The sequence below is a fragment of the Macaca fascicularis genome, chromosome 16 (genome assembly GCF_037993035.2).
Source record: "Macaca fascicularis isolate 582-1 chromosome 16, T2T-MFA8v1.1".
NCBI lineage: Eukaryota > Metazoa > Chordata > Mammalia > Primates > Cercopithecidae > Macaca > Macaca fascicularis.
Genome location: NC_088390.1, coordinates 33,937,531 through 33,964,722, shown reverse-complemented (window position 1 = coordinate 33,964,722; position 27,192 = coordinate 33,937,531). Strand labels below are relative to the sequence as shown.

At 52.7% G+C, this 27,192-nt stretch overlaps 1 protein-coding gene across 4 annotated transcripts; it reads right to left on the bottom strand.

Moving 5' to 3' along the window:
* Positions 1 to 1,204: 1,204 nt before the first annotated feature.
* SLC13A2 (solute carrier family 13 member 2) lies at positions 1,205 to 25,358 on the bottom strand. Of its 4 annotated transcripts, XM_065531132.2 has the most exons (14): positions 25,183 to 25,358; positions 11,523 to 11,657; positions 9,676 to 9,804; positions 8,426 to 8,562; positions 8,113 to 8,318; positions 7,429 to 7,609; positions 7,194 to 7,316; positions 5,259 to 5,477; positions 4,946 to 5,034; positions 4,537 to 4,658; positions 3,230 to 3,391; positions 2,454 to 2,635; positions 1,602 to 1,945; positions 1,205 to 1,567 (listed from the first exon to the last, which is right to left on the bottom strand). In XM_065531132.2, the coding sequence occupies exons 3-14, from the start codon at positions 9,772 to 9,774 to the stop codon at positions 1,485 to 1,487; spliced, it is 1,947 nt and encodes a 648-aa protein (XP_065387204.1). In that variant the 5' UTR covers positions 9,775 to 9,804; positions 11,523 to 11,657; positions 25,183 to 25,358; the 3' UTR covers positions 1,205 to 1,484. The 4 variants fall into 4 exon arrangements, with proteins under 4 accessions (XP_065387204.1, XP_065387203.1, XP_073874953.1 ...); XM_065531131.2 differs by lacking the exon at positions 11,523 to 11,657; XM_074018852.1 differs by lacking the exon at positions 1,205 to 1,567 and having other exon boundaries at positions 1,738 to 1,945; positions 2,454 to 2,591.
* Between the last annotated feature and the right edge of the window lie 1,834 nt (positions 25,359 to 27,192).

Below are 27,192 nucleotides of genomic sequence, written 5' to 3'. Positions count from 1 at the left end.
ACTGGGGGAGCCCCACCATTCTGGGGCCGACCTGTTTCCAATGCAGGGGACTGTCGCCTGGGGCTTTGGTGGGTGGGAGGGGGTCCTCCTGTGGGTCTGAGTGGGAGCTGTGATTTATGGCTGTGCTTCATGAGTGAGGAATGCCAGCCTGGGGGGCCAGGGTGGGGCTGGAGCCACCCGCCTGACACTCCTGGCTCTCTGGGATGCCTGGCATGTCCTGTCAGGACCCCCTGTCCCCTGGGGACACCTGTGTACTCCCCCGCACAGTGCCCCCTCCTATCTGCACTCCCAACCCCCAGCTCTGGGAGGACCGAGTGAAAGCCTGGCCCAGGGGGATCCAGTATGAAATCCTTTCTGGTTTTCTCTCTTCACAGTCCAGCCCCCTTTTTCATTTGGGCATGAAGGTGATGGGAAATACCTCTTTTCTGTCCCACTGGAGCAGGACGGGATGGGGTGAGACTCTAGGAAACTTCCGTTTGGATGAATTCAAGGTGGACACGCCACTGTCCACAGTGGGAGAGACTTAGCATCAACACAAAGATGAACTTCCAGCAGGGAAGGGCTGTTTGGCCCGAAGAAGGAATGATGGATGTGGTATCATTCTTCCCCATCCCTACCCCCACCTTGCTAGATAAATGAAAACTCTGGAGTCCATGAGAGTGTGGGGTGGGGGAGTGTGGGAGGCCAGGTGGAGGCGGGGCGGGGGAGGTGGAATCATCCAAAGTTGTCTGGTCCTGGACTCTGAAGGCCATGCCAGTTTCCAGCCTGTTCCTGTGCTGCAGGATGAGGGTCCGTCCTCTGGGCACCCAGCACAGGTCAGCCTGCCTCCTCTGGCCTCGTGGGACCGGTTTTTCCAGCTGGAGGAAGGGTCCATGAGGAATTGGCAGGGGCAGAGGGTTTTATGTAAATACCCAGGGAGTGCTCTGGGAACGGGGAGGCAGGTTTTCCCAAAGACACGCAGGGACTGGCAGCTCCCAATTAGCCGGGCCCAGTGATGTCAGTGCTGCTCTCCTAGGTGGCTGCGCCCACTCTGATCGGCCTTGGCAGGGATGCCCGACCATTACCTTCCTCTCTGGGTGGGGGGGTGCCAAGGGGGCTGCATACAGGACAGAGGCCAGGCCCCCTCCCTCTGAACCCCCCAACCTGGGGTCTGAACCACATTGGGGACCAGCCCCGGAGAGCGCCGTGAAAAACCATCCCAGACTTTATTGAAAAAGACTTTAATGTGGTTAATATTTGAACCTCCACCAAAACACCAGAAGGCTGGGGAGCCCTCAGTATGTTGGGCCAGTCCCAGAGGCTGTTCCCATGGCAGCTGCTGGCAGGCCCTCCTCCCAGGCCACTCCAAGCCTGAGTTCCAATAAATACAGTGCAAATAAGTCTGGTCACTAAACTGGGGAGACCAAGACCTGGGGCACCAGAGAGGACACGTTGTATTGTCTGTGAACACACACATGTGCATTATCCAGCATACACACCTAGGATCATGTGCATTGCACACAGCCCCCCTCAGATAGCCTCACATCACACACCCCTCCCATCCATGAAGGCGCACCCATACGCGCGCGCACACACACACACACACACACACACGCGCGCAGGCACACACCTTTTCTTCCGGCACATAGGAAATTGAGCATACACACCTTCCTTACAGACACACAAGAGAAAGGCCATTGGCCTGGAGCTGGGAGCTTGGGGTGTCCCCTCCCGGCTCAGAGGAGTGGGAACGGGGTAGGTCTTCCTGGGCATGGCCGATGGGCTGCGCCCCAGCCTAGGGGCTTGGCATGGTGGTGTTGGCCGGCCTGGGCAGGCACTGGGCTGTGGTGTTGGAATGAGCCCAGGAGGGGAAGGAGTGCAGGCTGAAGATGGTGATGCTCCAGCTGTTGATGGCCAGTGTGATGACCAGGACTCCAATGATGTTGAGCAGGAATCCCGCCCGGGCCTGGTGTGAGGAAAGTCCATTTGGCTAAGCAGGGGCTGGGCCGGACTGCCCCCAAGTCCCCAGGTATTTGGGGGTGCACAGGAGCCCTCCCACCAACAAAATTCTCTCTGGGAAGTTCTCCCTTTGGTCCAACCTGCAGCATAGCCAATGCCTTTGCCCCTTGCTTTACTCCCAGTGCTAACAGGGAAAAGGGACACTCCTGAGCTTCCAGGGCCCTGGGCTTGTTCTCTCTGAGCTCATCTCCCTGAGTGTGGGTGCCTGGCATCTTGGAGCCTTCCCCATATTCCCCACCCGCTTCCCTCCCTCTCACATAGCCTGGGGCTGGCAGGGCCTGAAGATGCCACCACTGAGCGGTCATGTCCCAACCTCCCCCACTGCACCTTCATCCCAGATGAGGGCCCGCTCAACTCTGAGACTCTCAGTGGCTTTAAGCTGCTTTGTGATTCACTAAGATGGAAAGTCAGAGCAGGAAGGAGGGATGAGGCATTCAGGCCTCCCTGCCACTCACCATATCCAACACTTTGATTCCCCCGAAAGAGAAGACGATGGCATTGGGTGGGGTGGCCACAGGCAGCATGAAGGCCAGGGAGGAGGCCAGAGTGCAGGGGAGCATGACGTAGAGAGGGTGGAGGCAGATGGCCTGGGCCTGGAGTGGGAGGCAGTGGGGCAGAGCTGACCTTGGTCCCCATCCTGGAGGGAGAGGCATGGCCCCCAACCAATTATCCTGCTTCTCTGGGGGACAACCCCTGCACCCCAGTACGCTCTCTGGTCATGAGCCCACCACTTCTCCCAGAAGGCACTGGGTGACCTGGGAAGGGCCTCTTGACCTCTCTGGAGGGAATGAGTGTGCTGCCCTGCCTTGTGGGGTGTGGTGAGGGGAGGGGCCCATAAAACAGATCTCAAAGGGGCTCCGGGGGTGTCATCAAAGGCTGTAGGAACACGTCTGGGGAGGAAGGGGCTTGGGACGCTTCGGGGAGCAATTTCACCCCGTCACCCCAGGAATGATCAGAACAGGGACTGGGGTGGGGACGTGGGTGAGGCCACGAGGATCCCCATCAGGATACTCCAGAGGTGACGTCACGAGGGACGGTGTGAGTCAGGGGCCAAAGTGCCTTGGGGCCCAAGGTGGCTCAAGAGCCTGGGGAAGGATGGAAACTCAGGGGTCCTCTTCAGGAAAAGGAAAAGAGGAGGTGCAAAGACAGGATACTCTGCCCAGCAGGCAGAAGCCCCGGTGGGGCAGGCTGGAGGACTACCTGGAGGAGGTGTTTCTGAGGGCCAGCTCACCATGGAGGCTAGGATGGGCAGGAAGATCGTAGTAGTGGCCACGTTGCTAGTGCACTCAGTGAAGGTGGCCACCAGGAGGGAGAGGATGACCCCAATGGCTGGAGTTGGCACACTCTGCAGTGGGGTCAGCTTGTTTCCCAGCCACTCTGACAGGCCCGATCGCTGTGGGCAGAGGAGGATGGTGTGTGAGAGGCAAGGCTGCCTGGGCCCCCGAGTCCTCTGCTGAGTCTCTATGAGGCTCCTGCTCCTGCTCACACCTCTCTGGTATTCAGAGTCAAAGACAGCTCTAAAGGGATGTTAGGATCCAGCTAAGACCAAGGGGCGCCCTTTCCTGCTCTTGAAGAACAGCTGGGTGTGGGAAGAAGGGGCAGATGAGAAATTAGGAAAGGGGGCCAAAGGGCCTTCTTGGGAAACTTGGGGCTTGGTGGGAGCAAAAATCTTTGACCGCACTTACTCTTGCCTTTCTGACCTCTCTCAGGAGGTCCCTTGACAACCTTAGCCCTCTTCCTGCCCCTTCCAGTCCAGTGGCTTGGGGCAGAGAGGACCTTGCTCCTCGCAGGGAGGGAAAGTTGGGGGAGGACCCTGATAGAGGCTGGAAGAGGCTAATGGGAGGATAGGGACAGTCCACAGGGTCAGAAGAGCTCCGAGGTCTTGCCTTGCCACGTCTGGAATGCCAGGCTGTAAGCTGGGACTTAACCTTGCTCAGTGGGGCCAGTGCCTAGCACAGCACTGGGCACAGTCAGTGGATGAACATGCCACAGACCCAGGAGTACCCTGCACCAATCCCTGACCTGGGCAGCTGCCTCCTGTTTGAGCCAGAACACTGAGGCCCAGGGATGCCGTGTCAGGGATTTCCCTCTTTTGGATGGAGGCTCTGGGGAAAGATGTTCTGGTCCCCAGAGCCTGGGTGGGTGTGATCATGGTGCCCCCTGGTGGCTGTAGTGGGCAGACCGCGTCAACATAACCCCCAGTTACTTCAGTGCAGATGCTATTGCGTGCTCTGTCTGGCAGGGGGCAAGGGGCTGGGGTGGGATGGCATTTGTCTCTGAGAACAGGCCCCGCCCCACCAGAGAATCCTGCCTTCCCTTGGACTTTGAGAACTGAACTAAGGAGAGGTCCCTAGGGCTTGTGTTTCTTCCTCCCACATGGGGGCTCTAGGTCTCCCCAGCTGCTGCAAAGGCTCTGCCCACCTGAGAGGCTCCTACATGGGAACCAGGTCTCCCCTCTGTGGGACAGAAGCAGGGCCCCCTCTCTTCCTGCCACAGTCTCCCTCACACAAGCTAAGGAGGGGGCTGGGGGCCTCTCACCTCACTGCCCTTGGCCAGGGCATAGCCACCACCCAGCAATAACACGATATTCCACGGCATCTTCTGGTTCGCTGTCTTCCAATCGAGGAGGCCAAGAGGGGCCTTCAGCTTCCCTGGGTTTTCTACTCCCCAAGCAGAGAAGGACGGGTCACCAAAGAACAAACAGGCCTTTCCCCTCTCCATCTGGGGGCTCCCTGTGTGGGTCCCTTTTGGAGCTTAATGCATGTAGGAGGGGGGACTCTCAGTTCTGCAACATCTCATCTTTGTCCCTGAGTCTCTGTGCCCTTGGCAAGTCGTTCCAGCCTTTCTGGGCTTTGCCTACTCCTGCCAAGTGTGGTGGAAGGTACATTACATACTTGAAGGCAGGGGCTGCCTGGAGACCCTTCCCTGCCCCAGTCCAGGTGCTTACCTGGGTCCTGGGTCAGCCCTGGGAACTTGGAGGGTATGATGAACATAATTACACCGATAAAGATGGCCACTGTCCCATCGGACACCATGCTGTTGGTGGGGGGACAGGGAAGGCTGGGTTAGCAGCTTGGGGTTGTTCAGGGCCACAAGGTGGAGGGTGGTGGAGAGGAGCCCCTCCCATAGACAAGCCTGGGGAAACTTCATCCCCCACCAAGTGTTACCTCCTGTTCTGCAATGGGGGCCCTACACCCTTTCCTCCTCCCTAAGCATGTAAGTCCCAGATGTGTCCTCCTCCCATCCCCTGCAACTCTCACCTCTCCCCCGTGGCATTGGGAAAAGCGAGGTTGCCCCAGCCAAGAAAAAACCCCGGCTCCCGGGTGAACCAGAGCAGCACCAGAATGACGAACAGGACACTGATGGCCTTTTCTGCAAAGGTCATGGGGCCCAGCAGCCTGTGCTCGGTCTGGATGACGCCGTAGGCTGCTTGCTGTTGCTCCTGCATTTTCTCCCCAGTGCCAAAGTTCTTCCGGAAGCTGCAGGCAGAGGGACGGGGCAGTTTGTGGGGGGCCTGCTCCAGGCAGGGAGCAAGGGGCTCTGCGTGCCTATGATCTAAAGGCTGAGGCCCAGAGAGGGCATCTCAGGGTCACCACACTCAGGTCCTGGCTCCACCTGAGGTTCTGGAGGAAGAGCAGAAGACTTTCAGGGGTCATAGTTCTTGCTTATTCCCCATGCTTGGCCCTGCTCCATTGAGCCCCTTTTCTTCCAGGGGTTCTATGGTGCTGAACCCTCCCTTGCCCAGGGTGAGAAAGACCGAGCAGCTCAAACCCTGGGACTTCTTCCAGCCCTGGCTCACAGCTCTCCTCCTCCAACAACCTTCAGGAAGTCCTCCCTTCCCTCCTTTGCCTGCTCTGGGTATCCCCTGCCAGCCGGAGTCCCACTTGCCTTGTCCTCAGAGGCACAATAGGCTGCAGTCCACTTCCTTCTGCTGCTGACTTAACTTGTGTTGACATTTAACTTTCCACTTGGGTAAATCTCATCCTCCCTGCTGGTCACGCTTCACATATCTTTGACTCCCCCATGGTGTCTGGTACTGTGCTGACCTCTTCTACTACCACCTTGCCTTGTACCAGCCCCCAACTTTAATCCAGCTTCCTTATATTTGCCCAAGTGATTTTTCCAAAGTGCAGGAGCAATGCTTAAAAACTTTCAAGGGCTCTCCACTGCCTGGGCAGGAAGGGCAAATTATAATTAATACCACGGTAACACTCATACCATCACTCCTATCCCATACTCATGGCAGACATCACTAATCAATCACAGACTTGATACTAACTGAGCCTTAGCAGGGTCTCCCATGATTTTCCAACTCAGAGTTCCAAACAGTGACTACCAGGAACCTGGTGGAAGTAGGAATGAAATCTATTTATTACTCTTGGCTTCAAGGACAAGATCCAAACACTTGGGTGGCACATAAGAGCTTCTAGAACCTTCCCCTGCCTACTTCTCCAGCTTCATGACCTGATGCTCCTTTTTGCTGTTTGTGTTTTAGTCCTGCAGAACTAGAGTTCCCTCAAGCACATCATGTCCATTCTTGCCTCTGTGCTTTGTGCAAACTGCTCCTGCTGCCTGGAATGTCTTCACCCATTCTCTACCTGGCTGACTTCTAGTCCTTCAAGATTCAGCCCAGGCATGATCTCCTTCATGGTGTTCTGGAATCTTCACTCACCTGCGCTGAACTAGGCACTGTGTTCTCTGTGCTCCTGCAGCATCTGGGCTTCCCTCTGTCATGGCCCCCACCATATCATCATCCACCTGATGGGCTACAAGGACAGGGACTGTGCCTAGTGTCTTCTAGTATTCTCAGTGCCTTACACATGACCCAGTATACAGTAGGAACACAGCAGGTGGTTTTGTAACTAACCATGCTCAGTGTGTGCTCCTTAAGCACCTATCAAAGGACAGTGGAGCATTATGGGAAGGGGCATCAAGTGACTGGCTTGCAGTCCCAGCACTGACAATCTAGTTGCAAACCACTCCTGAAGCCTCAGCTTGCGTGTCTGTGAAATGGGATAATACTCTTTACCCAGTAATTTCCTCAAATGGGGGTCCAAGTGCACAGAGGGGACTTGGCAGGGAGACGCCTTCTCACTGGGATAGTGATAATATCATTTTCCACATCCGGACCCAACTGGAAGCTCCCAGGGCTGAGGGCAGGGACCTGGGCTTCTCTTACCGACTTTACCACTTACTTGAAGCCCAGGAAGAGGATCTGTAGCCACAGCCAGGCCAGCAGCAGCAAGATGACCATGGTGGGGAAGGCGAAGCTGAACCAGGAGGCGAAGTTCACCACGTTGCCGTTTTGGGGGAAGAGCCTGAAGGAGGAACATGGGCTGCCGTATGACGTTGCCCCGAGAACTGCCCACCCCCATTCACCTCCCAGTGAGTGTGCAGATCCCTCAAGGTGGCCCATCCCTTGTCACTCACGAGTTGATCTGGCCTTGCAGCACCAGGTTGGGTGCGGTGCCGGTCAGCGTGGCGATGCCCCCGATGCTGGCGGAGTAGCACACACACAGGCTCATGCACTGGGTGAGGCGGAGATGCTCCTGGCTGAGATGTACCCTCCCCTCCGAAGGAGCAGATGTGACAGGGAGGGCCTGCCCATTATCTGGGAACAGGGGAGAGCCCAGGTGGGGGCAGGTACGGGGCCAGCTCTGGGGAATGTGGCCAGGGCTGCGAGGGCCTCAAAGGCACCTTGTCTGTGAACAGCCCAGACTGGGGCTGGAAGGAGGACAGAGGATGTCTGCAGGCCTGAGGGGCCCAGCAATCCCCAGAGTCTCAGGCTGGGAGCGGCCTCAGAATCTCTCTGATCTCTGATTACCCAAACCACACAGGAAGAATGGATCCTAGACCTTGGACTGTCCACCTAGACTCCAGCTCTCTTCTTGCTATGGTGACCAAGCATCTTGGCTTGCCCAGGGGTGAGGGGATTCCCAACACAGGGAACTTGCCATTTTAAAGAAAGGAAAAACAAATTGGTCACTGTCCTTCTTGCATCTCTTTCTTCTCTCCCCAAAGGCTCCAAGATGACCAGCCCTCGAAACGGACAGACCCTCAGACTCTCTCCAAGAACCAAGGAGTTGGGGCAGGGTCTAGCCTCATTTTTCTCACCAGGTTTGGTTTCCTCCTTCTGGGGACTTGGTTCCTGGAGCTCGAAGGTCGGGTTGTTGCTGCCCTCCTCAAGGTTACTGCTGGCTTGTGAGCTGTGCAGCTGGTCCAGGACGGCATGTGCGATGGGCACCATCATGGCCGAGGTGGCCGTGTTGCTGATCCACATGGACAGGAAGGCCGTGACCAGCATGAAGCCCAGCATTAGCCTAGGGACGGGCAGACAGACACACTGCTGTTGCAGCTTCCCTTCAGGAACTGGGTGCCCAGAACATCTCCTCATCAGGTTCTCCCGTGCTGGTTTGCAGGAACTCACAGGGCAGGCCGCACCCCAACGATGAGGAGGACCCGGAGGGCGATGCGTTTGTGCAGGTTCCAGTGTTCCACTGCGATGGCCACCAGCAGCCCCCCGAAGAACAGGATGTTGGAGTCCTTAAGATACTCCATGGCAACCTGCCAGGCGGAGACATGGCTGAGCGGGGGGAAGACCCTGGAGTCTCCCACGTTGCCCCCGAGCTTATGGGATTCAGTCACTGACATTCCCACAGACTGCCATTCCCCTGGGCTCTCGAAACTCGATGGAAATGGTCTCTGAATAATCTGCCATTTAAAAAAAATTAAATTTAACTTTTTGGAGACAGGGTCTAGCTCTGTTGCCCAGGCTGGAGGTGCAGTGGCACAATCACAGCTCACTGCAATCTCCACCTCCTTGGCTCAAACCATCCTCCCACCTCAGCCTCCCAAGTAGCTGGGACTACAGGCATGCACCACCATGTGCGACTAATTTTTGTATTTTTTGTAGAGATGAGGTTTTACCTTGTTGGCCAGGCTGGTCTCGAACTCGTGAGCTCAAGTGGTCCACCTGCCTTGGCCCCCTAAAGTGCTAGGATTACAAGCATGAGCCACCACACCTGGCCTGGATTATCTACCATTTAATATCAACCAGGTTCCCCTCTTCTTGCCAAACTCACTTTATCTCCCCTCGGGAATAATTAATTGGGAGATAATCTACTGTGATTCCATTCATGTTTCAAGCCATGGCCTGGGAGATAATATTTTAGTGCTGTTTCTCAAAACTAGACAGCGGTTCTCAAAGTATGGTCGCTGGGTCAGCATCATCACCATCTACTGGAACTCGTTAGAAATAAAATGCTTAGGCCCTACCCCACATCTACTGAATCAGAAACTCTGGACCCAGCCATTTGTGTTTTAACCAGCCCTCCAGGTGACCCCGACGCTGTTCAAGTTCAAGAGCCACTGAACTAGAAGTATATGAGTGTGTTAGCTGGCCTTCAAGGCCCCTTTTCTGTGTCACCAGGCCTTCCACCTCCCACCTAAGGCTGGCTCATCACTCCCACTTTGAATGAACTCTCAGCACTAATTCTGCACCCCTCCCCACCCCAGCCTGCAGCCTTCTAGCTGACTTCCTCCTCATGCAGACGCAGGAACCCCTAATCCATGTGCCCTGCCTATGATGAGGCTTCCTTAGTCAACAAGGTCTGAGGGAACCCACCCCCTGGCCTCCCGCATTGCCCAGAACGCTTTCTCCTATGGATGGGGGCTCACCTCAGAGGCATCCATGATGCCCATCATAGGGAACAGGATGATGGGGAAGAGGGCGGTGACAGCCAGGGGCAGGGCTTCAGTGCACCAGAAGAGCGCCATGAGAATGATGGCATATGCACAGTAGGCCTCCTGCAGGTGGGAGGGAAGCAGCAGAGCTGTCAGAGGGCCTGTGTCCCAGAGCCATGCCACCTCCTGTCCCTCAGACAAACCAGGCCACTTGTAACTGCCTTGGGAGAGCCTGTGACACCCATAGCCATCGATTCCCAAGCCCAAGGTCTCATTTCAAAATGTAAATAAAAAACAACGCAAAGCACTCAATATCACCTTGTCTTTGACCTTGGGGAGCCCAGACATTATAAGCCAGCCACTTCAGAAAGTCTGGAGTTGGTTACCAGTCCCCATCCAGACCAAAGGGATTGCAGGGGACCCAGTTGAGGATCCCAAGATGAGATGGGGGCTGCCAGAGAAGGAGCGGGACCTGGGCAACGTGGACCTTTGCCTGGCACCCTGGCTTTCCCTGGCTCTTATCACAAGCAGCAAGAGTATGTTTGTTTGTTGGACATTTAGTGTTTGTTCCCTCTGCTAGGAGTGAGCTCTCCATCAGACAGAGTCGGTTTTGTGGCATCTGGATCTTTGGAGCTCAGGACCCAGCAGGTTTTGGAGCAAATCTTGTCTGAATGAATGAATCACTGGAGAGTTTTGGGAATGGTGGAGAGTCTCTTTTCTAGCAATCCTGGTCTGTCTGCTGCATTACACAACTCCAGAGGAGCAATTTACATTTATAGGCTATGTAAAGTTTCCCCCAAGATGCTTGTGTTGTGCAGGGAATTGTGGGGCAACACTGAGTCTCGTGGGTCTTTGGGTACCAGAAGTCCCCCTTTCCTACATGAAACCTCTAGGTCTAGAGAAGCCTGACCTCAGGCCTGGAAGGGGACCTGGGGCAGGAATGGAGGCCCACCCTCCTTATAGAGCTTCTCCCAGGGCTGGGGAATCATTAGCCAGGAGAGGGCACCCATATCCCCTCTCCAGGGGCCGGGCACCTGCCCTCTCTTTGTTTGCCAAAGGAAGGGGCCACATGCTGGGATTTGTTGGACAGTGGGGCTGGGGGGCCCCTCCTCCCTTACCCATCCCAATTGCCCCGTCCTTGTCCTCTCCACCTCATACAGGCTAGGCTTACACTCTTAGTACCCTAAAGCTTGGGAAGGGTCCCTGAGGTGGGAGTAGGTGGTGGCCTGGGGGAGGAGGCAGCTGCTATTCAGCAATTCTTAGGAACTTAGTATTGTCATTTTTGTGCTTACATGAAAACATAACAGCCATTAAGGTGGGTGTGGTGGTCCCACCTTATAGATGAGCTCAGAGGGTAAATGGCTTGCTCAAGGTCACAGAACTATCACAAAAAGCGGCAGAGCCTGGATGGAACTCAGATAAGGGATTGGGATTGGGTAACCTTCAAGCGCTACCTAAGAGCACTCCCCTTTTAGTCTATGTGAATGGTGCCCCAACAATTGTGCAGTGCCCAGCTGCCCAGCTGCACATAGCCCCACCAAATCTGTCGGAAGCCAAGCTCTCTTTCCACCAAACTTCTGCTATCCCTCTTCATCCTGGCCATAAACTCATCAGCCCCAGGAGTGGGGCCATTTTGACCCTCAACCAGAGAAGCCCAGCCCCCACCTCCCCCCACAGGATTCTGCTGGTGCCAGTGTTTCCTCACCCGCAATGGCTGAATGGCCCGTTACCCTCCTCCTGGACTAAGGGCAGGCCAGCCCTCCTGGACCCTGGTGTCCTCCACCCTGTCCACCCAGAACTGTCTGGCCAGAGACAAGGGGCGGGGCTGGGATGGCACTCACTCTGCTGATTCAGGAAGAAGTTTCTGTACAAGTATTGGAGGGTGACTGCATGCCAGGCATCATATTCTATGTGCTTCAAACACTTTTACAAGTTGCATTTAGTTGCTCTCAGAGGTAATAACTTCTTGTTCCCATCTCACAGTTGAAAAAAGAAAGGAGTGAATAGAGTTCAAAAATGCCTCACAGTCACACATATAGTAAGTGGAGAAGCCAGGCTATCTGCTTCCCGGGCCCCAGCTTTCACCTGCTACCCTGAGCATGATCACTTGCATTTGAGGGTGTCCTCAGCCTCAGGCTCCCTGTGACCAGTGGATGTAGGGAGAAGCAGCTGGCGCTCTGAATCCAGAGCTATCTTCCCCAGGGCCTGCCACTTCCTGTGGCTGGGCTCTGTTAAGTCATGTCACTTTGAGACCCCGTTTCCATACTCCAAAGGGAGTTGTTAATAATCAGACCAGGTTGGGCATGGTGGCTCACGCCTGTAATCCCAGCACTTTGGGAGGCCGTGGCGGGCAGATCAACTTGAGTAAAGGAGTTCGAGACCAGCCTGGGCAACATGGCAAAACCCAGTCTCTACTAAAAATACAAAGAATTAGCTGGGTGAGGTGGTGAGCACCTGTAGTCCCGGCTACTTGGGAGGCTGAGGTGGCAAAATCACCTGAACCCAGGGGGTTGAGGCTGGAGTGACCTAAGATCATGTCACTGCACTACTCCAGTCTGGGCAACCGGAGTGAGACCTTGTATCAAAAAAAAAAAAAAAAAAAAAGTCAGACTCGCCTCCATGTGCTCCAGTGTGTGTGATACATGGCTCCCGCCCCTGTATGCCTGTGTCTGTGATGGGTCCCTCTCTATCTCTGGATCAAAAACACAAGACCTGTTCCAAAGTTCCATCCAGAAGCTTTTGTTAACCCTGGTGGCTTTGGCCCTGCGTCCCCGTCCCGCCTTCTGGGCAGCCTGTCAAGCTGGAGCACAATTTGCTGACTTGTTCTTCCTGCATCATGAGATTCTTAACTGGGGCATGGAATTCCGAGGATCCGTGAAGTTAAACGGGAAAACTATTTTATCTATTCACTAACATCAAACTAAGGTTGTGAACATAAAATCATAGTGCTATTAATGGTATTATTGGTGACTTGGTCACAGATATTTGATTGTGACTATCAGCTATTAGACACTGATCCAGATAAGTTGTCACAGTTATCTCAGAATATATTTCGACATTCTGTTTACCTCCATCCTTATTTGGAAATTTCGGTAATTATTATACCAACTTTAGATCTTACCTAATGCACCAGCAAGGAAACACATCTATTTCTGGGCTGCAATTTATTTTTCCATATTTTGATACCTGTATTTCAAAATAATTGGTTTATTTGTGATCCCATGCCTTTTATTTTGTACATTTTATTTCTTACTTTTTCTAATTAAAAAAAATTTTTTTAGAGACAGGGTTTCTCTCTGTTGCCCAGACTGGAGTTCATGGTGTGATCATAGCTCACTGCAGCCTCCAACTGCTGGGCACAGGCAATTCTCCCGCCTTAGATTCCCAAATAGCTGGGACTACAGGCATGCACCACAATGCCCAGCTAATTTTCTTTCTTTTTTTTTTTTTTGTATTCTTTGTAGAGATGGGTCTTGCTTTGTTGCCCAGGCTGGTCTCGAACTGCTGGCTTTAAGTGATCCTCCCACCTCAGCCTCCCAAGATGCTGGGATTACAGGTGTGAGCCACTGTGCCTGGCCTGTGCATTTCAAAGTAATTTTCTGAAAAGGGCAGAACCAAGACTCAGGGAGGGTTGGGGTTTGAGACTGAGGAGCTGTCAGTGTTCTGAGAGGCCCCCTGGGTCAGGTACTCTTGGGCACTCCCTGAAGGCAGAGCCCTAGGGGTCTTTTCTTCTTAGGCACACAGTATATCCAATTACAAGGTCAGTATTCCCAGCTCTAGAAGTGGGGCTTTGGGGATCAGCCTTATCTTTCCAGGTCACTCTAATGCTCTCTGCCTTGCAGCCCAGCTCTATGGAACCTAGGACAGCCAAGCTCAACTGGCAGCCTATGGCATGGGACTCAGCTGGTTTACACGCTGGCCACTGGCTGCTCCCCAGGACTGCTGCACTGCACAAGTCCAGGTCACCATTCTCATATGGAGTTGTGCAAGGCATAGCTTGCACTGCAGTCCCTGGTGGCCCCTCCTGGAGCTCAGAAACTAGCAGGGAAGAGTTTCCTTCTGGTGGCAATGCTCTTCTTTCTGCCTCTGGCCCTGCCTCCTCCTTCCCCAGGTCAGCAGGGTGGTTGTTCCCTAGCTCTGTTTCTTGACCGTAGCAGCTACTCTCCTCTCAGGATCTGTATATGGCTCCTGAGGACAGGGGCGTAGCCTCTTTCTCCTCTGTGATCTAGCTTGTAGCTCTTTTGCAGGTGCTGGCCTGGTCTGTAAACCCTCCTTTCCCACTGGTGTCATCCCCACCCCCAAGGAAGTCACCCTGTTCAGATCCTTACTCTTCTCCACCCAGCAGTCAATCCCCGTGATTAGAAGCCCACTGCGGGCAGGCCCTTGGCCTCCTGCCTGTTCATCAGCCACTCATTCCACAAATACCCTCTCTGGGCCATGCACCCAGTTCTGCTGGTTCTGCCCCTTGAGTGCTCCCATTTATTTCTCTGTAGCTCTGAAACACTAGCCTGGTCCAAGTCTCAGCAAGACCTCTGCAAAAGCCTCCTTATTCATCTCCCAGCTTCCTCTCTTGACCCTAAAATCCTTTCTCCTTGCTGCAGCCAGAGTGATCTCAAAGCACAAATCTGTTTAATTTGTACTCCCCCTCCCTCAGCACACACACACTCATCTCAAAACAGCTCACATCCCTTTGGTGGCTTCCTAGTGCTTTCAGGAACCTAAGTTCAGGGTTGGTCTGTGCCTCGTATCTTAACACTCTCCCTCTTACTCTCTCTGCTCTGGCCATACCAGCCCTCTGTGGGTTCCTCAAATACTGCATCCTCCCTCTGGCCACAGGGCCTCTGCCCACAATTTCCTCTCTCTGGACCTCTCTTCCCTCCCTACTTTGCTTAGTTGATATCTACTGGTTCTTGAGATCTTAGCTCAAATATTGATTTTTCAGGCTGGCTTCCAGGTGGGGATATAGTTCCCATTTTTCACACTCGAAGTCCCTGTACGTCTTCTGCAGAGCACTCATCATAGTCTGCAATTAAACATTTAGTTTTAGGGACTAAATGATGAGTATCAATCTTTGTTGTCAGACTCTACCCTTCAGGGAGCAGGGTGCAAGTCTGTTTCTGCTCACCCCCGCAGGGTGCCTGGCATCTGTTTAGCAGAGTTGACACTGAATGAATGGGTGAATGAACATGGGCCCTAGGGGTAGAGGCATCAGTCAGGCCCAGCGCTGGCCCTCAGGGAGTCTGAGTGCCTGTGTGGGCTGGACTGAAGGGCAGGCTGAAGAGAGAGACCCCCAGAGGGACTTCCAAACCCTAAGCCTGGCAGCTTGCTGCTTCTTTAGTGGGAAAGCACATGTCCAGGGCACAGGGTGCTGAGTACTGAGGCCCTGCTTTACTGCTGTGTGTCCTTGGGCAAGCTACTTAACCTCTCTCAGCTTTTCTGGTAAGAAACATCAAGCATTCGCCGCTATAAACACATTTATCTCCATTATGCAGTTTCCTCCTCTGGAAATGGGGATAAGAGAAACATCCACCTAGCTGGGTTACTGTAAGGATGAAGAGACCTAACAAATGTAGGAATACGGTTTTAAAAAAAAATTTTTTTCTTTTTAAGAGACAGGGTCTCACTCTGTTGCCCAGACTGGAGTGCAGTGACGTGATCACAGCTCACTGTATCCTCGACCTCCTGGGCTCAAGTGATCCTCCTGCCTCAGCCATCTGAGTATCTGGGACTACAGGCGTGTGCCACCATACCCAGCTAATTAAAACAAAATTTTTTTTTGTAGAGATGAGAGTCTCGCTGTATTGCCCAGGCTGGTCTTGAGCTCCTGGCCTCAAGCAATCCTCTCTCCTCCGCCTTCCAGGACACTGGGATTCTAGGTGTGAGCCACCGTGCTTGGCCAGGAATAAGTTTTCAAGCATTGTAGCCTGTGAGCACGTAGCAGGGTTGGTGCTGGAGAGAAACGTGCTCCTGGGCTTCTGGAGAACCAGAGAGGATACATGAGGCACAAATGGAAGTGAAGGTGCCAAGGAGTCCAGGGCAGACTCCGGACCCAGGGTGTGTAGCAGGTGTGGGACCTGTGGGCATCATGGCCTCTGTCAGGCAGCAGCACATGTGCCCACAGTCTCAGAGGTGTCACACCTTATTTCTCTGGTGACTGAAGGTTAACCCAAGGGTGGGGACGGGCTGGCACATGGGGGACACTCCCACTGCCCCTCTGCCCCTAGCAAGTGGGCATGCTGCTGGCAGTGAGCACTCCCGGGTCTCAGGAGCAAGGCGAGGCACCGGGTGGCGGCCTGCCAAGCGCCTGTAAAGCAGAGACCAGAAGAATGGAGCTCAGAGGAGAAGGGGCCCCGTCCCTGAGCCTCCCTTTGTCTGGGCTGAGGAAGGCTTCCAGAGAGGGAACCTTGAGCGGGTACTGAGGAGTGAGTAGGAGTTCAGTTAGTGGGCAAAGGGGGTTGGGGTGAGGGAGTAAATGTAGAACAGAATGAGACATAAAAGATCAGGATGCATTCTTGGAAAGAGCCTTGCCTGTCCTGAGACGATCTAGGGCTTTGTCTGGAAGACAGGGGAGAAAAAGGGAGAAGGCCTCAAAGAGTTTTAAGCAGAGAGAGAGTGGCATGGTCACACTTGTGGTTTAATAAAAGATTACACAAATACTACCACATGTGGTTAAAAAATTTGTGTGCAAATGTTTGTATACATCCAGGGAAATTTCTGATATAGGGGTTTGTACTTTTTTTTTTTGGTACCAGGATGCCCTTGGCAGCCTGATGAAGCATTCCAGCGTCTTATAGAATAAGGTTTTTAAATGCACTAAATAAAATACGTAAGACTACAAAGGAAACCAATTTTATTGAAATACAGGTATTGTATTTCAATACATGGAGTTTGGAGCCAAACAGGTGTGGGTTCAAATCCATTCAGCAGCATGTACTGCCATGTGACCTGACCGAGCCTCTTCGGTGGTGGCTCACACCTATAATCCCAGCACTTTGGGGGGCTGAGGCGGGAGGATTTCTTGAGCCCAGGAGTTCAAGACCAGCCTGGGCAACATGGCAAAACCCTGTCTCTACTAAAAATACTGAAAACAAAAACAAAAACAAAAAACAAAACTTAGCTGGGCATGGTGGCATGTGCCTGTAATCACAGCTACTTGGGAGGCTGAAGTGGGGGAACCACCTGAACCCGGGAGGCAGAGGTTGCAGTGAGCTGAGATTGCACCATTGCACTCCAGCCTGGGTGACAGAGTGAGACCCTGTCTCAAAATAATAATAATAATAATTATTATTAATTTTTAAAACCTAAACTAATAAATAAATACAGCTATTAAAATATGAAAAAGTGCTGGGTCCAGTGGTGTGTGGCTACTTGGAAGGCTGAGGCAGGAGGATTGCTTGAGCCCAGGAATTTGAGGCCAGCCTGGCAACACAGTGAGACTCCATCTCACAAACAAACCAAAACATGAGAGAGTGTGGAGAGATGGAAGTCTTTTCCAGGAAGAATAGGCAGATGCCAAATGCCCACTACCTTTGAGGCCTGAATATACAAAGGGGACAATGGCCAGTTCATATGTAAAAATATGTTTCACAACGTCTGTAATACCAGCCGAGAAGTCTAAAGACAACCTCTACAGCAGTAAGCCCTAAACACTCAGGATTTGCTCGATGACTGCCAATGCCCCTGATTTTTGCCCCAAACTCTTTACTCCTACTTCCAACTCAGGACCAACCCCAGAAAGCCAAATATGCTCTCCTAACCAGTCATCTGCGGTGCTGCTTCTAGTTAGCCGCCTATGGCTTCCCTGTGCCCAACAGTGTGCACTGGAAGCCTTTCCTTTTGGCCATTCTGAAGCTTTCCCACCCCACAACTGCCTCAGGCTGCACGTGATGGCGGTGGCTCTTCCTACCCTTCGCTTGTTCTCATTCAGGTGTCCTTCATTGATTTGCACACCTTGATGTGAATGACTTTGTTGCATCAGCTTCTGTTTTAAGAGGCCAAAGGAACAATGAATTTCTGAGTGCTGGAGAAAACAAAAGTTGGGGGAAGAGTCCTGGTATCACAGCCTGGGCCAGGGCCAGCCCTGCCTGTATGCACTAAAGAGCAAAACGCAAGCCGGCGCTGTGATGAACATGGCATTCCCATGCTCCTCTAGGAATCTGAGCCTTGCGACAGCCCTGAGCCTTGCTGCTGGATTACATCCAGGAAACTTTACTGTTGAAGGGGGTGACTTACTTTCCCATTCCTGGCCTTCACCTAGCAGGTGCCGATAAATAGGGACATGATTTAGTAATCTGGGCAAAATCCAAGTTGGGGCCTCTGCCCCAGGGATCCCCCTGGCCTTTGAGGCTGGGTCCTTCTTCTAAACCTACTTCCCGGCATCCCAGAGGCTAGAAAAACAATCTCCGCACAGTTGCAGGTATGGCTATTCCTAGGCACACAGCTCACCAATCTGGTGGGTGACCAGACATGCCTTCCTGTTCTATAGGTGGGAACATCTGAGGCCCTCCTAAGCACAAGAGCCCATTTGAACAGAGCGATGGAGAAGAGGTGAGGCATATACACAGGACTCCAGACCAGTCCGTGTTTTCCAGGGGCCCAGGAATTCAGACAAGAGGCAGAGGGCAAAGGGAACATGTGTTTGTCAAGCACTGAGTGTCAGGCACTCTACATATATGTGTGTTATCTCAGCTCATCTTCACAACACCCCTTAGAGATGACAGGGTTTGAAGAGGCTCGGTCAGGTCACATGGCAGTACATGCTGCTGAATGGATTTGAACCCACACCTGTTTGGCTCCAAAATCCACGTTTTGTTCACTGGACTCTGCTATCTCAACTGAGGGCCAAGAAGTCTCAAAAGGTAGAGGTGGGGCCCAGAACAGAGGTCCAAATTCCTTGTATAGTTTTCATGCCCGAAGTGAATCATCCAAGTCCCTGCCTTTGAGGTTCAGGAACAGCTTGCACTAACAGTATTTTAATTACACAGGTTTTTTTTTTTTTGACAAGGACTTGTTCTGTCACCCATGCTGGAGTACAGTGGCATGATCACTGCTCACTGCAGCCTCAACCTCCCTGGCTCAAGTGATTCTCCCACCTTGGTTCTCCAAAGTAACAGGGACCACAGGCACACGCCACCATGCCCAGCTAATGTTTTTTATCTTTTTTTTCTTTTTGAGACAGAATCTCTCTCTGCTGCCCAGGCTGGAGTGCAGTGGCGTGATCTCGACTTACTGCAGTCTCTGCCTCCTGGGTTCAAGCGATTCTCTTGCCTCAGCCTCCCGAGTAGCTGGAATTACAGGCATATGCCACCACGCCCAGCTAATTTTGTATTTTTAGTAGAAACAGGGTTTCACCATGTTGGCCAGGCTGGTCTTGAACTCCTGACTTCAGGTGATCCACCTGCCTTGGCCCCCAAAGTGCTGGGATTGCAGGCGTGAGCCATCGTGTCCAGCCAACTTTTTTGATCTTTAGTAGAGACAAATCTCCCTATGTTGCCCAAGTTTGTCTTGAACTCCTGAACTCGAGCGACCCTCCTGCATTGGGCTCCTGAAGTGCAAGAATTACAGGTGTGAGCCACCACTCCCAGCCTTAATTACACAGATTTTAAAGTTCAAACACATGTAATGTTTATGCATTCTAAAAGGGGCAGTGATTCAGATGAAGAAATTCTGCCTTCTGGCCTTACAATAAATGCAATATTGACTTCAGCTGAGTTCTGTCCTGGCCACTAGAAGACTGTTTTTACAGATGCCTTTGGGTCCCGGGAGGTGTTTGCGTTTTGACTCTAACTTACTAGCTGAATGACCCCTGAGTCGTAAGTTATTCACCCCTTAACGCTCACAGCCAAATCCCTACTCCTCCCTCTAGTCTTGTAGGCTGACATTGGCTGACCTCAACCCTCTTCTCTAAACTTGACTTAAACAATCTAGTGAGGCCTCTTAAGGGAGGGAGAGCAGGAAGACCTCTTAAGGCCTCACTCGAGCCCCCGAGCCACACTGGACTTGCTTAATCCCTTCAACTTGCCAACTCACCCCAGCCACAGGCCTTTGCACTTGCTGCGTATTCTGCCTGGATGGCTCTTTACCCAGAGCTGCGCTTGGCTGACTTTTTAGAGAAGTTATTTTTGAGACAGGAGTCTTGCTCTGTTGCCCAGGCTGGAGTGCAGTGGCACCATATGGCTCACGGCAGCCTCAACCTCCTGGGCTCAAGTGATCCTCCTGCCTCAGCCTCCCAAGTAGGCGGGACCACAGGCACACACCACCACACCTGGCTAATGTTTTTAGTGAGGAGACAGGGTCTTGCCATGTTGCCCAGGCTGGTCTTGAGCTTCTGAACTCAAGCGATCCACCCACCTTGACCTCCCAGAGTGTTGAAACACCCTCCTCAGGAGGCCTTCCCTGACCCCATCTAGAGCAGCCCTCCCCAGTCCGTGGTCACAGCCTGCTGCATTGTTTCTGCTTTTTGTGTATCTCCCCACTCCTCCCACTTTCTCTTCCCAACACACCCAAACAGTACTTGTCACACAGTACTGAGTTCTGTGTTCACTAACAAGATGCATGGATGGATGAACGAATGAAAGGATGTAAAGTTTCCATGTCTGGCTGCAGGGTTGGGAGAGCAGGAAGACCCCAGGCCCTCCTGTTCTCCATCTGCTGGGACCACCAGAGAGTGACTAGCATTTCAAGGTTCTGTTGCCACCCCTCCAACACACCCTACTATTCCCGGCCCCTACATCTTTCCTTCTGTGGTTCCCTTCACCTGTTCTGCTGATGCCTCTGACTGTTGAAACCCCATCAACCTTCAAGGCCCAACTCAAATGTCACCTTCTTCAGATTCTCCCTTGACTCAGTTGGAAGAATTTGCTCCCTTCTCTGAGCTCTGCAGCCTTCTGGCTGAAACTTTGTGTGGTGTAAACACCTATCTCCTCCTATAGACCATAAGCAACTTGAGGATGGAACATCTATATTCCTTTTGGTAACCCCTGACACAGAGCAAGAGCTCAACAGACATGCTGGACTGAAGTATGGTGGGAGGATTGACTGACAGCTGGATGGACATAAGAAAGGATGGCCTGGGAAGTGGGTCACAGTGGGAGCCCGACCAATCTCCCAGGGAGCCTCAGGCAGAGACTCCAAGACCAGGTTCCAGTTCAAACTTTTTTCCTAGCTGGGACTTTAAGCAAATTGCTTCCTCACACTGGCCCTCAGTTTACATGTCTGTAAAATGCAGATAGTAGTAGTAACCTCATGGTAACACATAGGCTTTTTTTTTTTTTTGAGACTGAGTCTTGCTCTGTCACCTAGGCTGAAGTGCAGTGGCACGGTCTCAGCTCACTGCAACCTCTGCCTCCTGGATTCAAGCGATTCTCCTGCCTCAGCCTCCCGAATAGCTGGGATTACAGGTATGTGCCACCACGCCCAGCTAATTTTTGCATTTTTAGTAGAGATGGGGTTTCTCCATGTTGGCCAGGCTAGTCTCGAACTCCTGACCTCAAGTGATCCGCCCACCTTGGGTGCCCGCCTCCGAAAGTGCTGGGATTACAGGCATGAGCCACCGTGCCCAGTCCAACACATAGGCTTTTGAAAGAAATAAATGATCTAACAATGCTTTGAAGTGCATGGCAAAATGCTGAGCACACAAAATATACTCAGCAAATGTCCATATTATTATTATGGACACAAATTTGAGGCTAGGCTGGGGCTCCTTCTTCTCCCTTTGGAGGCCAGGGTCATGGGGCTAAGCTCGGGGACTCATTATAGAGAGTAGAGATTCAACAGGGATGCAGGACAGGATCCATTTTGTGCACATTCCTTCCTTTCTTCATTCAAAAAGTTGGGGGTGGCCGGGCATGGGGGCTCACGCCTGTAATCCCGGCACTTTGGGAGGCCAAGGCAGGCGGTTCATGAGGTCAGGAGATCAAGACCATCCTGGCTAACATGGTGAAACCCCGTCCCTACTAAAAATACAAAAAAATTACCTGGGCATGGTGGTGGGCGCCTGTAGTCCCAGCTACTAGGGAGGCTGAGGCAGGAGAATGGCGTGAACCCGAGAGGTGGAGCTTGCAGTGAGCTAAGATCGCACCACTGCACTCCAGCCTGGATGACAGAGCGAGACTCAGTCTCAAAAAGAAAAAAAAAATTTTTTTTTTTAATTTGTTTTTTGAGATAGAGTCTCGCTCTGTCACCCAGACTGGAATGCAATGGCGTGATCTCAGCCCACTGCAACCTCCTCCTCCCAGGTTCAAGCATTTCTCCTGCCTCAGCCTCCCGAGTAGCTGGGACTACAGGCATGTGCCACCATGCTTGGCTAATTTTTGTGTTTTTTATAGAGATGAGGTTTCATCATGTTGGCCAGGCTGGTCTCAAACTCCTGACTTCAAGTGGTCTGCCTGCCTTGGCCTCCCAAAGTGTTGGGATTACAGGTGTGAGCCACTGTGCCCAGCCTAACAAGTATTTTTTGAACATCTACTTTGTGCCAGGCACTGGGGATTCTGCATGGGACAAGACAAAGTCCCTGCCCTCACGGAGCCGACATTCTAGTGCAGGAAGCCAGAGAAGAAGTGAAAAATAAGCAGATAGATAATTTCAGAGAGTAAACACCCTATAAACAAAAGAACAGGGCTTTTCCCCAAGAATGACTGGGGTTGGTCAGAGAAGGCTTTTCTGAGGAGGCGGATTTAAGCTGAAACCTAAAAACGGGAAGGAGGCATCTGGGAGAACAGTCCAGAGCGATGTGAGGAGCAGAAAAAAAGCTGGTGAGGGTGGGTGAGAGTGAATGAGAGGTGGGACACAGGGGGAGGGAGCCTGAGGTGTCCAGGGCTGAGCCTTGGTGACTCCTGGCCGCTTGAAGAGGTTTTATCCTAAGTTTGACAGGAAGCCAGTGTAGGATTTTTTGTTTGTTTGTTTGTTTGTTTTTTCAAATTAAGGTGGGGTCTCACTATGTTGCCCAGGCTGGTCTCAAACTCCTGGGCTCCAGCAATCCTCCCACCTCAGCCTCACGAAACGCTGGGATTATAGGTGTGAGCCACCGTGACTGGCCAATGTAGGGTTTTGAGCAGAGTGGGACACATGGGAAATGACCGGGGAGACAGTGGATCCAGGGACGGGGAGTGACTCCATTCTGAGTATTTTGGGGTATCAAGTGAGCAGGTCCTTCTGCTGCACGTGGAAAGGAGGGAAGGAGAAGAATCAAGAATGCCCTCGAGTTTTTGGCTATTGCAGCAAGGTAGATGGTTGAAGCATTTCTTGATGCCTAAGCCAACTGGAGAAGGGCAGGAAGGGTTTTAATTTGGATGTGGAAAAGTGTGTCCTGCTTATCCTGCTTACAAAGAAAATATCCAATCGGGGAGATGGCTGCTGTTCATTAGATAATACAGGTTTAGAAGTTAGGGCTGGGGTGACAGATTGAAAACTCATCAGCTTAGAGATGCTTTTTAAAGCACGAGATGGCATAAGATCAGCTAGGGGCAGTGGGGATGATGGAAAACCTCAGAGTCAGATGGAGAAGAAACCTCAGGGTCAGGAAAGTGGGAAGGGGCAGGGCTGGGCAGGAACCAGGAGAAGGTGTCACCAAAGCCAAGAGAAGACAGCACGGCAAAGACGGGGTGACAGCTGTGACGAACACTGGCGAGGGATTGAGGAATGTGAGAGTGGCCCAGGGTTTGGTCACAAGGAGGTTGATGGGGTCTGAGTCTTGGAGATGGGAGCTGACAAAAGAGAAAGTGTGCTTGTGGTGTGGACAGTGTCCTGAGGTTTCCTGTTATGAGAGAGAGCAGAGAAAGAGGCATGATCTGGAAGGAGTGCGGGCTTGAAAGACAGCTCTTGTTTGTTTGTTTACGATGAGAGATATTACAGCGCCCCCTATGTGGATGGGGGAGATCAGGCAGAGAGGGATATATGTATCTTGTAGGAGAGTGAGGGGACAATGGCAGCAGCAAAGTCCTTGAGAGGGGCTGGCCTCTCCTAGACAGGACCAGAGTCAGGATGGGGCCGGCAGCATCTGTGAGCCAGAGGCAGGTAGCAGGGCCAGATACGGTGCAGAGAAGGCAGGGGCTGCTAACATCCCAGTCTCACCAAGAGGCATGGCTTCTAGCACCAGCTCAACATTTCCTGTGTGACCTGGGCAAGGTACCGAATCTTTCTGAGCTGTGCTTCCCCAGGCGAAGGGAATTGGGAAGAAATCCAATCCCCGTCTGACTTCCCTCCTGGGGTTAACACACGTGCCCCAGACTGTCGGAAAACCCATCTGATGGGTCCCTAGCACTGAGATGCCACCAGCTTTGGCCTGAGATGAAGGTCATCTCAAAGGTCAGCTGGGCTTTGTTACTGAGCAGGTATCAGGGGCCCAGGGGCTGTGCCACTACCACCCCCAGTCTCTCACCCCTTTGGGACACCATGAACAAAAAAGTCTGACTCAATTTCTCTATGACAAAAGGAAGAAAATGGCTCGATGGGCAGTTCTGGGGGTGTGGGGTGGGGCAGGAGGCAGCAGGGTGGCGAGAAGACAGGCTTTGGCACCAGATCACACCCCAGCTCTGAACCTCCCAGCTGTGTGATTTGCCAGAGGCCGACTGACTGAAGATTGAACTTCAAGGCCTTCCTCCTGGACCCTTCCCAAACCCCCAAGCTAATATCAGATGAATACTTTTGTGTTCTTTTGCTTACAGACTGGGGCCCAAAGGTGTATAATACACAAGTTCCATGAAACTCGGATCTGCCCTGGGACTTTGACTAAGTGACTTCACCTCACCTTCCCCATCTGTCAAATGGGACAGTCAGGCCTGACCTCTTAAGATGGCAGAAAGGGTTACTGGGTGCCTAGGACAGGGCAGGCATTGGGGGCTCAATTTAATGAGAGATGAAGTTATGACTTCTGCTGGGGGTGGAGGAGGAGGGAGTGACGCCTGGTTGTGCCCAGCTCCCCCTCCATCCAGGGCACAGTCTTTGTGCTGTCTACCTGCAGGGGTCCCCTCTTCCAACTCCCACCCCTCCTCCTCCGCAGACTTAGCCCTTGAATACACAGGTGAACTCTTTCTCTTCCTGTTTATGCTCTTAAAGACGCAGACTGCCTGCAGCCAGCTTTCTCCTATTCTCCTTCCATCCCTCTTCACTGTGCCGCTGCTCACCCGGCCTTCCCCTCCCCACAGCCATCCCGTCTCAGCCCCCATGGAGCCCAGTCCAGGGCTAGGTGGGCACACAGTAGGCAGATCAGCTCCATCTGCCCCTCCTGCATCTCCTTGATGAAACTGGTTTCCTGTTTCCTAGGGCAGTAGGCTGCAAACCCACCTAAGCAATTCACACTGGGCTCCTACAACTGGGTGCCAAGCAAAAGCCCCTTTTGACCTCCTAGCCTCAGTCCTCAGGAGGAGCAGGGGGCGATAGCCTCACTTCCAGGGCAGCGGCAGCGAGGAAGTTATGCTGGAACCTAAGGATGCCCGATCCCGGCCCAGACAGTCCCTCCCCTGCCCCCTGGAGTTATGTGTGCTCAGAACACCAAGTCCTTACCTTACTGGGGACGAGGATGGGCAGAGGCAGCAGGAGAATGGGCAGGAAGAACACGATCAGGTAGGAACGATAGGCCCACAGGGCCTGCCAGCAGGTGGCCATGGTATGGACCAGTGAGGGCTGCCACGGCCACTGCCTCCAGGAGCTGGGGAACAGAAGGACCAAAGACGCAGCCCAGCAGGAAGGTGGCCCGGGCAGGCTTATATAAAGCCAGCTGAGCGTTAACCATTGACCCACTCTGGCAATCAGAGTGTTTTTGGAGTCAAGGAGGTGAGAGTAAGGAGGAGGGACCCACAGGCGGAGTAAAGATCAGGAAGGGAGAGGGAGAGGGAGGGAGGAAAGAACAAGGATTAAAAAACTTCAGGTTCCTTCAAGAAGTTAAGCCCAGCGTTAACTCCTTCTGTTCTTGGAAGCTGCTGAGGGTGGCACTGAAGGAGCTGGAGAAGGAAGGAGGGTCCCCCAGCCACCCTCCACAGGCAGTCCCCAAGCCCCTTCCCTTAGCCCGGCCTTTCCTTTCTCCTTCTGTTCTCCAAAGCCAGGTTCTCAGCTGAGACTTTATGTGAGAGCCTGGGTGGGGTGGCCCTGCCCTGCCCACAGAGATGCCCTAGGAATTTCCAGTGTAAGATTGGCAGCAGCCAAGGCCTGGAGCAAGCCCTCCTCCTCCTTCTTCCAGGTATCGAGGACCATCAAAGTCCCTGGTCCTGACTATGTCTTGTGTGACACTGATCCGCCGATTTAACCTCTCAGAATAGCCACTTCCTCATTCTGCAGTAATATCTTGCTATTGCGAGGCTTAAATTAGACAACTTATATACGTTGAGCTTTGATGCGTGGCAGGTGTACAATGAAGGTTAGTTTCTTTCAGGCTCTTCCTAGTCCCCTCGTCCCCCAGCAAAGATTGTTTCTTATTTTGGAAACATACTAGATCTCTCATCCATCCATCCATCCATCCATCCATCCATCCATCCATCCACCCACCCACCAAGCAAGTATTTAGCACCAATTATGTATTCAGCCCTGTGCTCAGTGCTAAAGATACAGAGATTAAAATGCTGCTGCTGCTGCTGCTGCTGGTGCTGGTGGTAAAAACTGACATTTGCTCAGCACTTAGTACAAGGCAGTTACTGTACTGCATCAACTCGGTAACTACACCATGGGTTAGGTGTTACTATTCCATTTAACAGATGGGGGAACTGAGGACATGGAGCCAGCCAGAATTCACACATGCATTATGGGTACCCTGAGGGAGGTCCAAACCAGGGCAGAAGTTCTGGGTGAAGGGCACCAGGCAAGGGCTCCTGGAAGACATGGCATCCGAGTGAAGGCTTAAGAGCTCAGTCTTATTTGGCACGAGGTGATAGGGGAAGGAGCACAAGGAGAGGGAAGAGTGAACGAAGGCCTGGAGGGTGATGTGTGCATGTGAGTGCGCGCGCGCGCGTGCGTGTGTGTATGTGTGTGTTGAACAGAACAGGTTGTAGTTTGGAAGAAATTATGGGTCTTAATCTCTGGCCAGACCCTCAGTCTCTTGGTACCCTCACCCCTCCTCACCCTGACTGCACGCAGTTGAAGGTCAATGCATGTTTCTGAGGTTATCAGAGTGTGATGATCTGTGTGGTCAGGATAAGGAGGCGCGTTATCGGGAGAATGTTTCAGGCGGAGAACACAGTCTGGGAAGAGATGCAGAAGCGTGGGGATGTTTAGAGAACAGAAGGTTCTGTGTGGTTGGAATGTGGGTTTGCAGGGCACAGGATTAAGAGCTGATAACTATAGTTCTAGGTGTACTAGAGCATGGCCTGGGCTGTTATGCCACCGAGACACTCCTGGAGCCAGTGGAGCTTTTATGAGAAAGGCCCTGGTGCTTTCTGCAGGGCGGTCCTAGAGCTCACAGGGACCCAGGTTGAGGGCTCCTGGAGTGAGGCCAGGCTGGGTGGGATGCTACAGTAACACAGGACAGGCTAGCCACCCCAGTCCCCCTTCAGGCCTGGCTCCTTCACTGCCACACAGTGGCCT

Excerpts from the sequence above, each read along its gene's own strand:
- SLC13A2 (XM_065531131.2), bottom strand. The coding sequence starts at position 25,284 with ATGGCCACCTGCTGGCAGGCCCTGTGGGCCTATCGTTCCTACCTGATC. Across the intron at positions 7,317-7,428 it reads CTGCAAGGCCAGATCAACTC|GCTCTTCCCCCAAAACGGCA; the intron begins GTGAGTGACAAG and ends TTCCTCCTTCAG. Across the intron at positions 5,035-5,258 it reads CCCAATGCCACGGGGGAGAG|CATGGTGTCCGATGGGACAG; the intron begins GTGAGAGTTGCA and ends CCCCACCAACAG.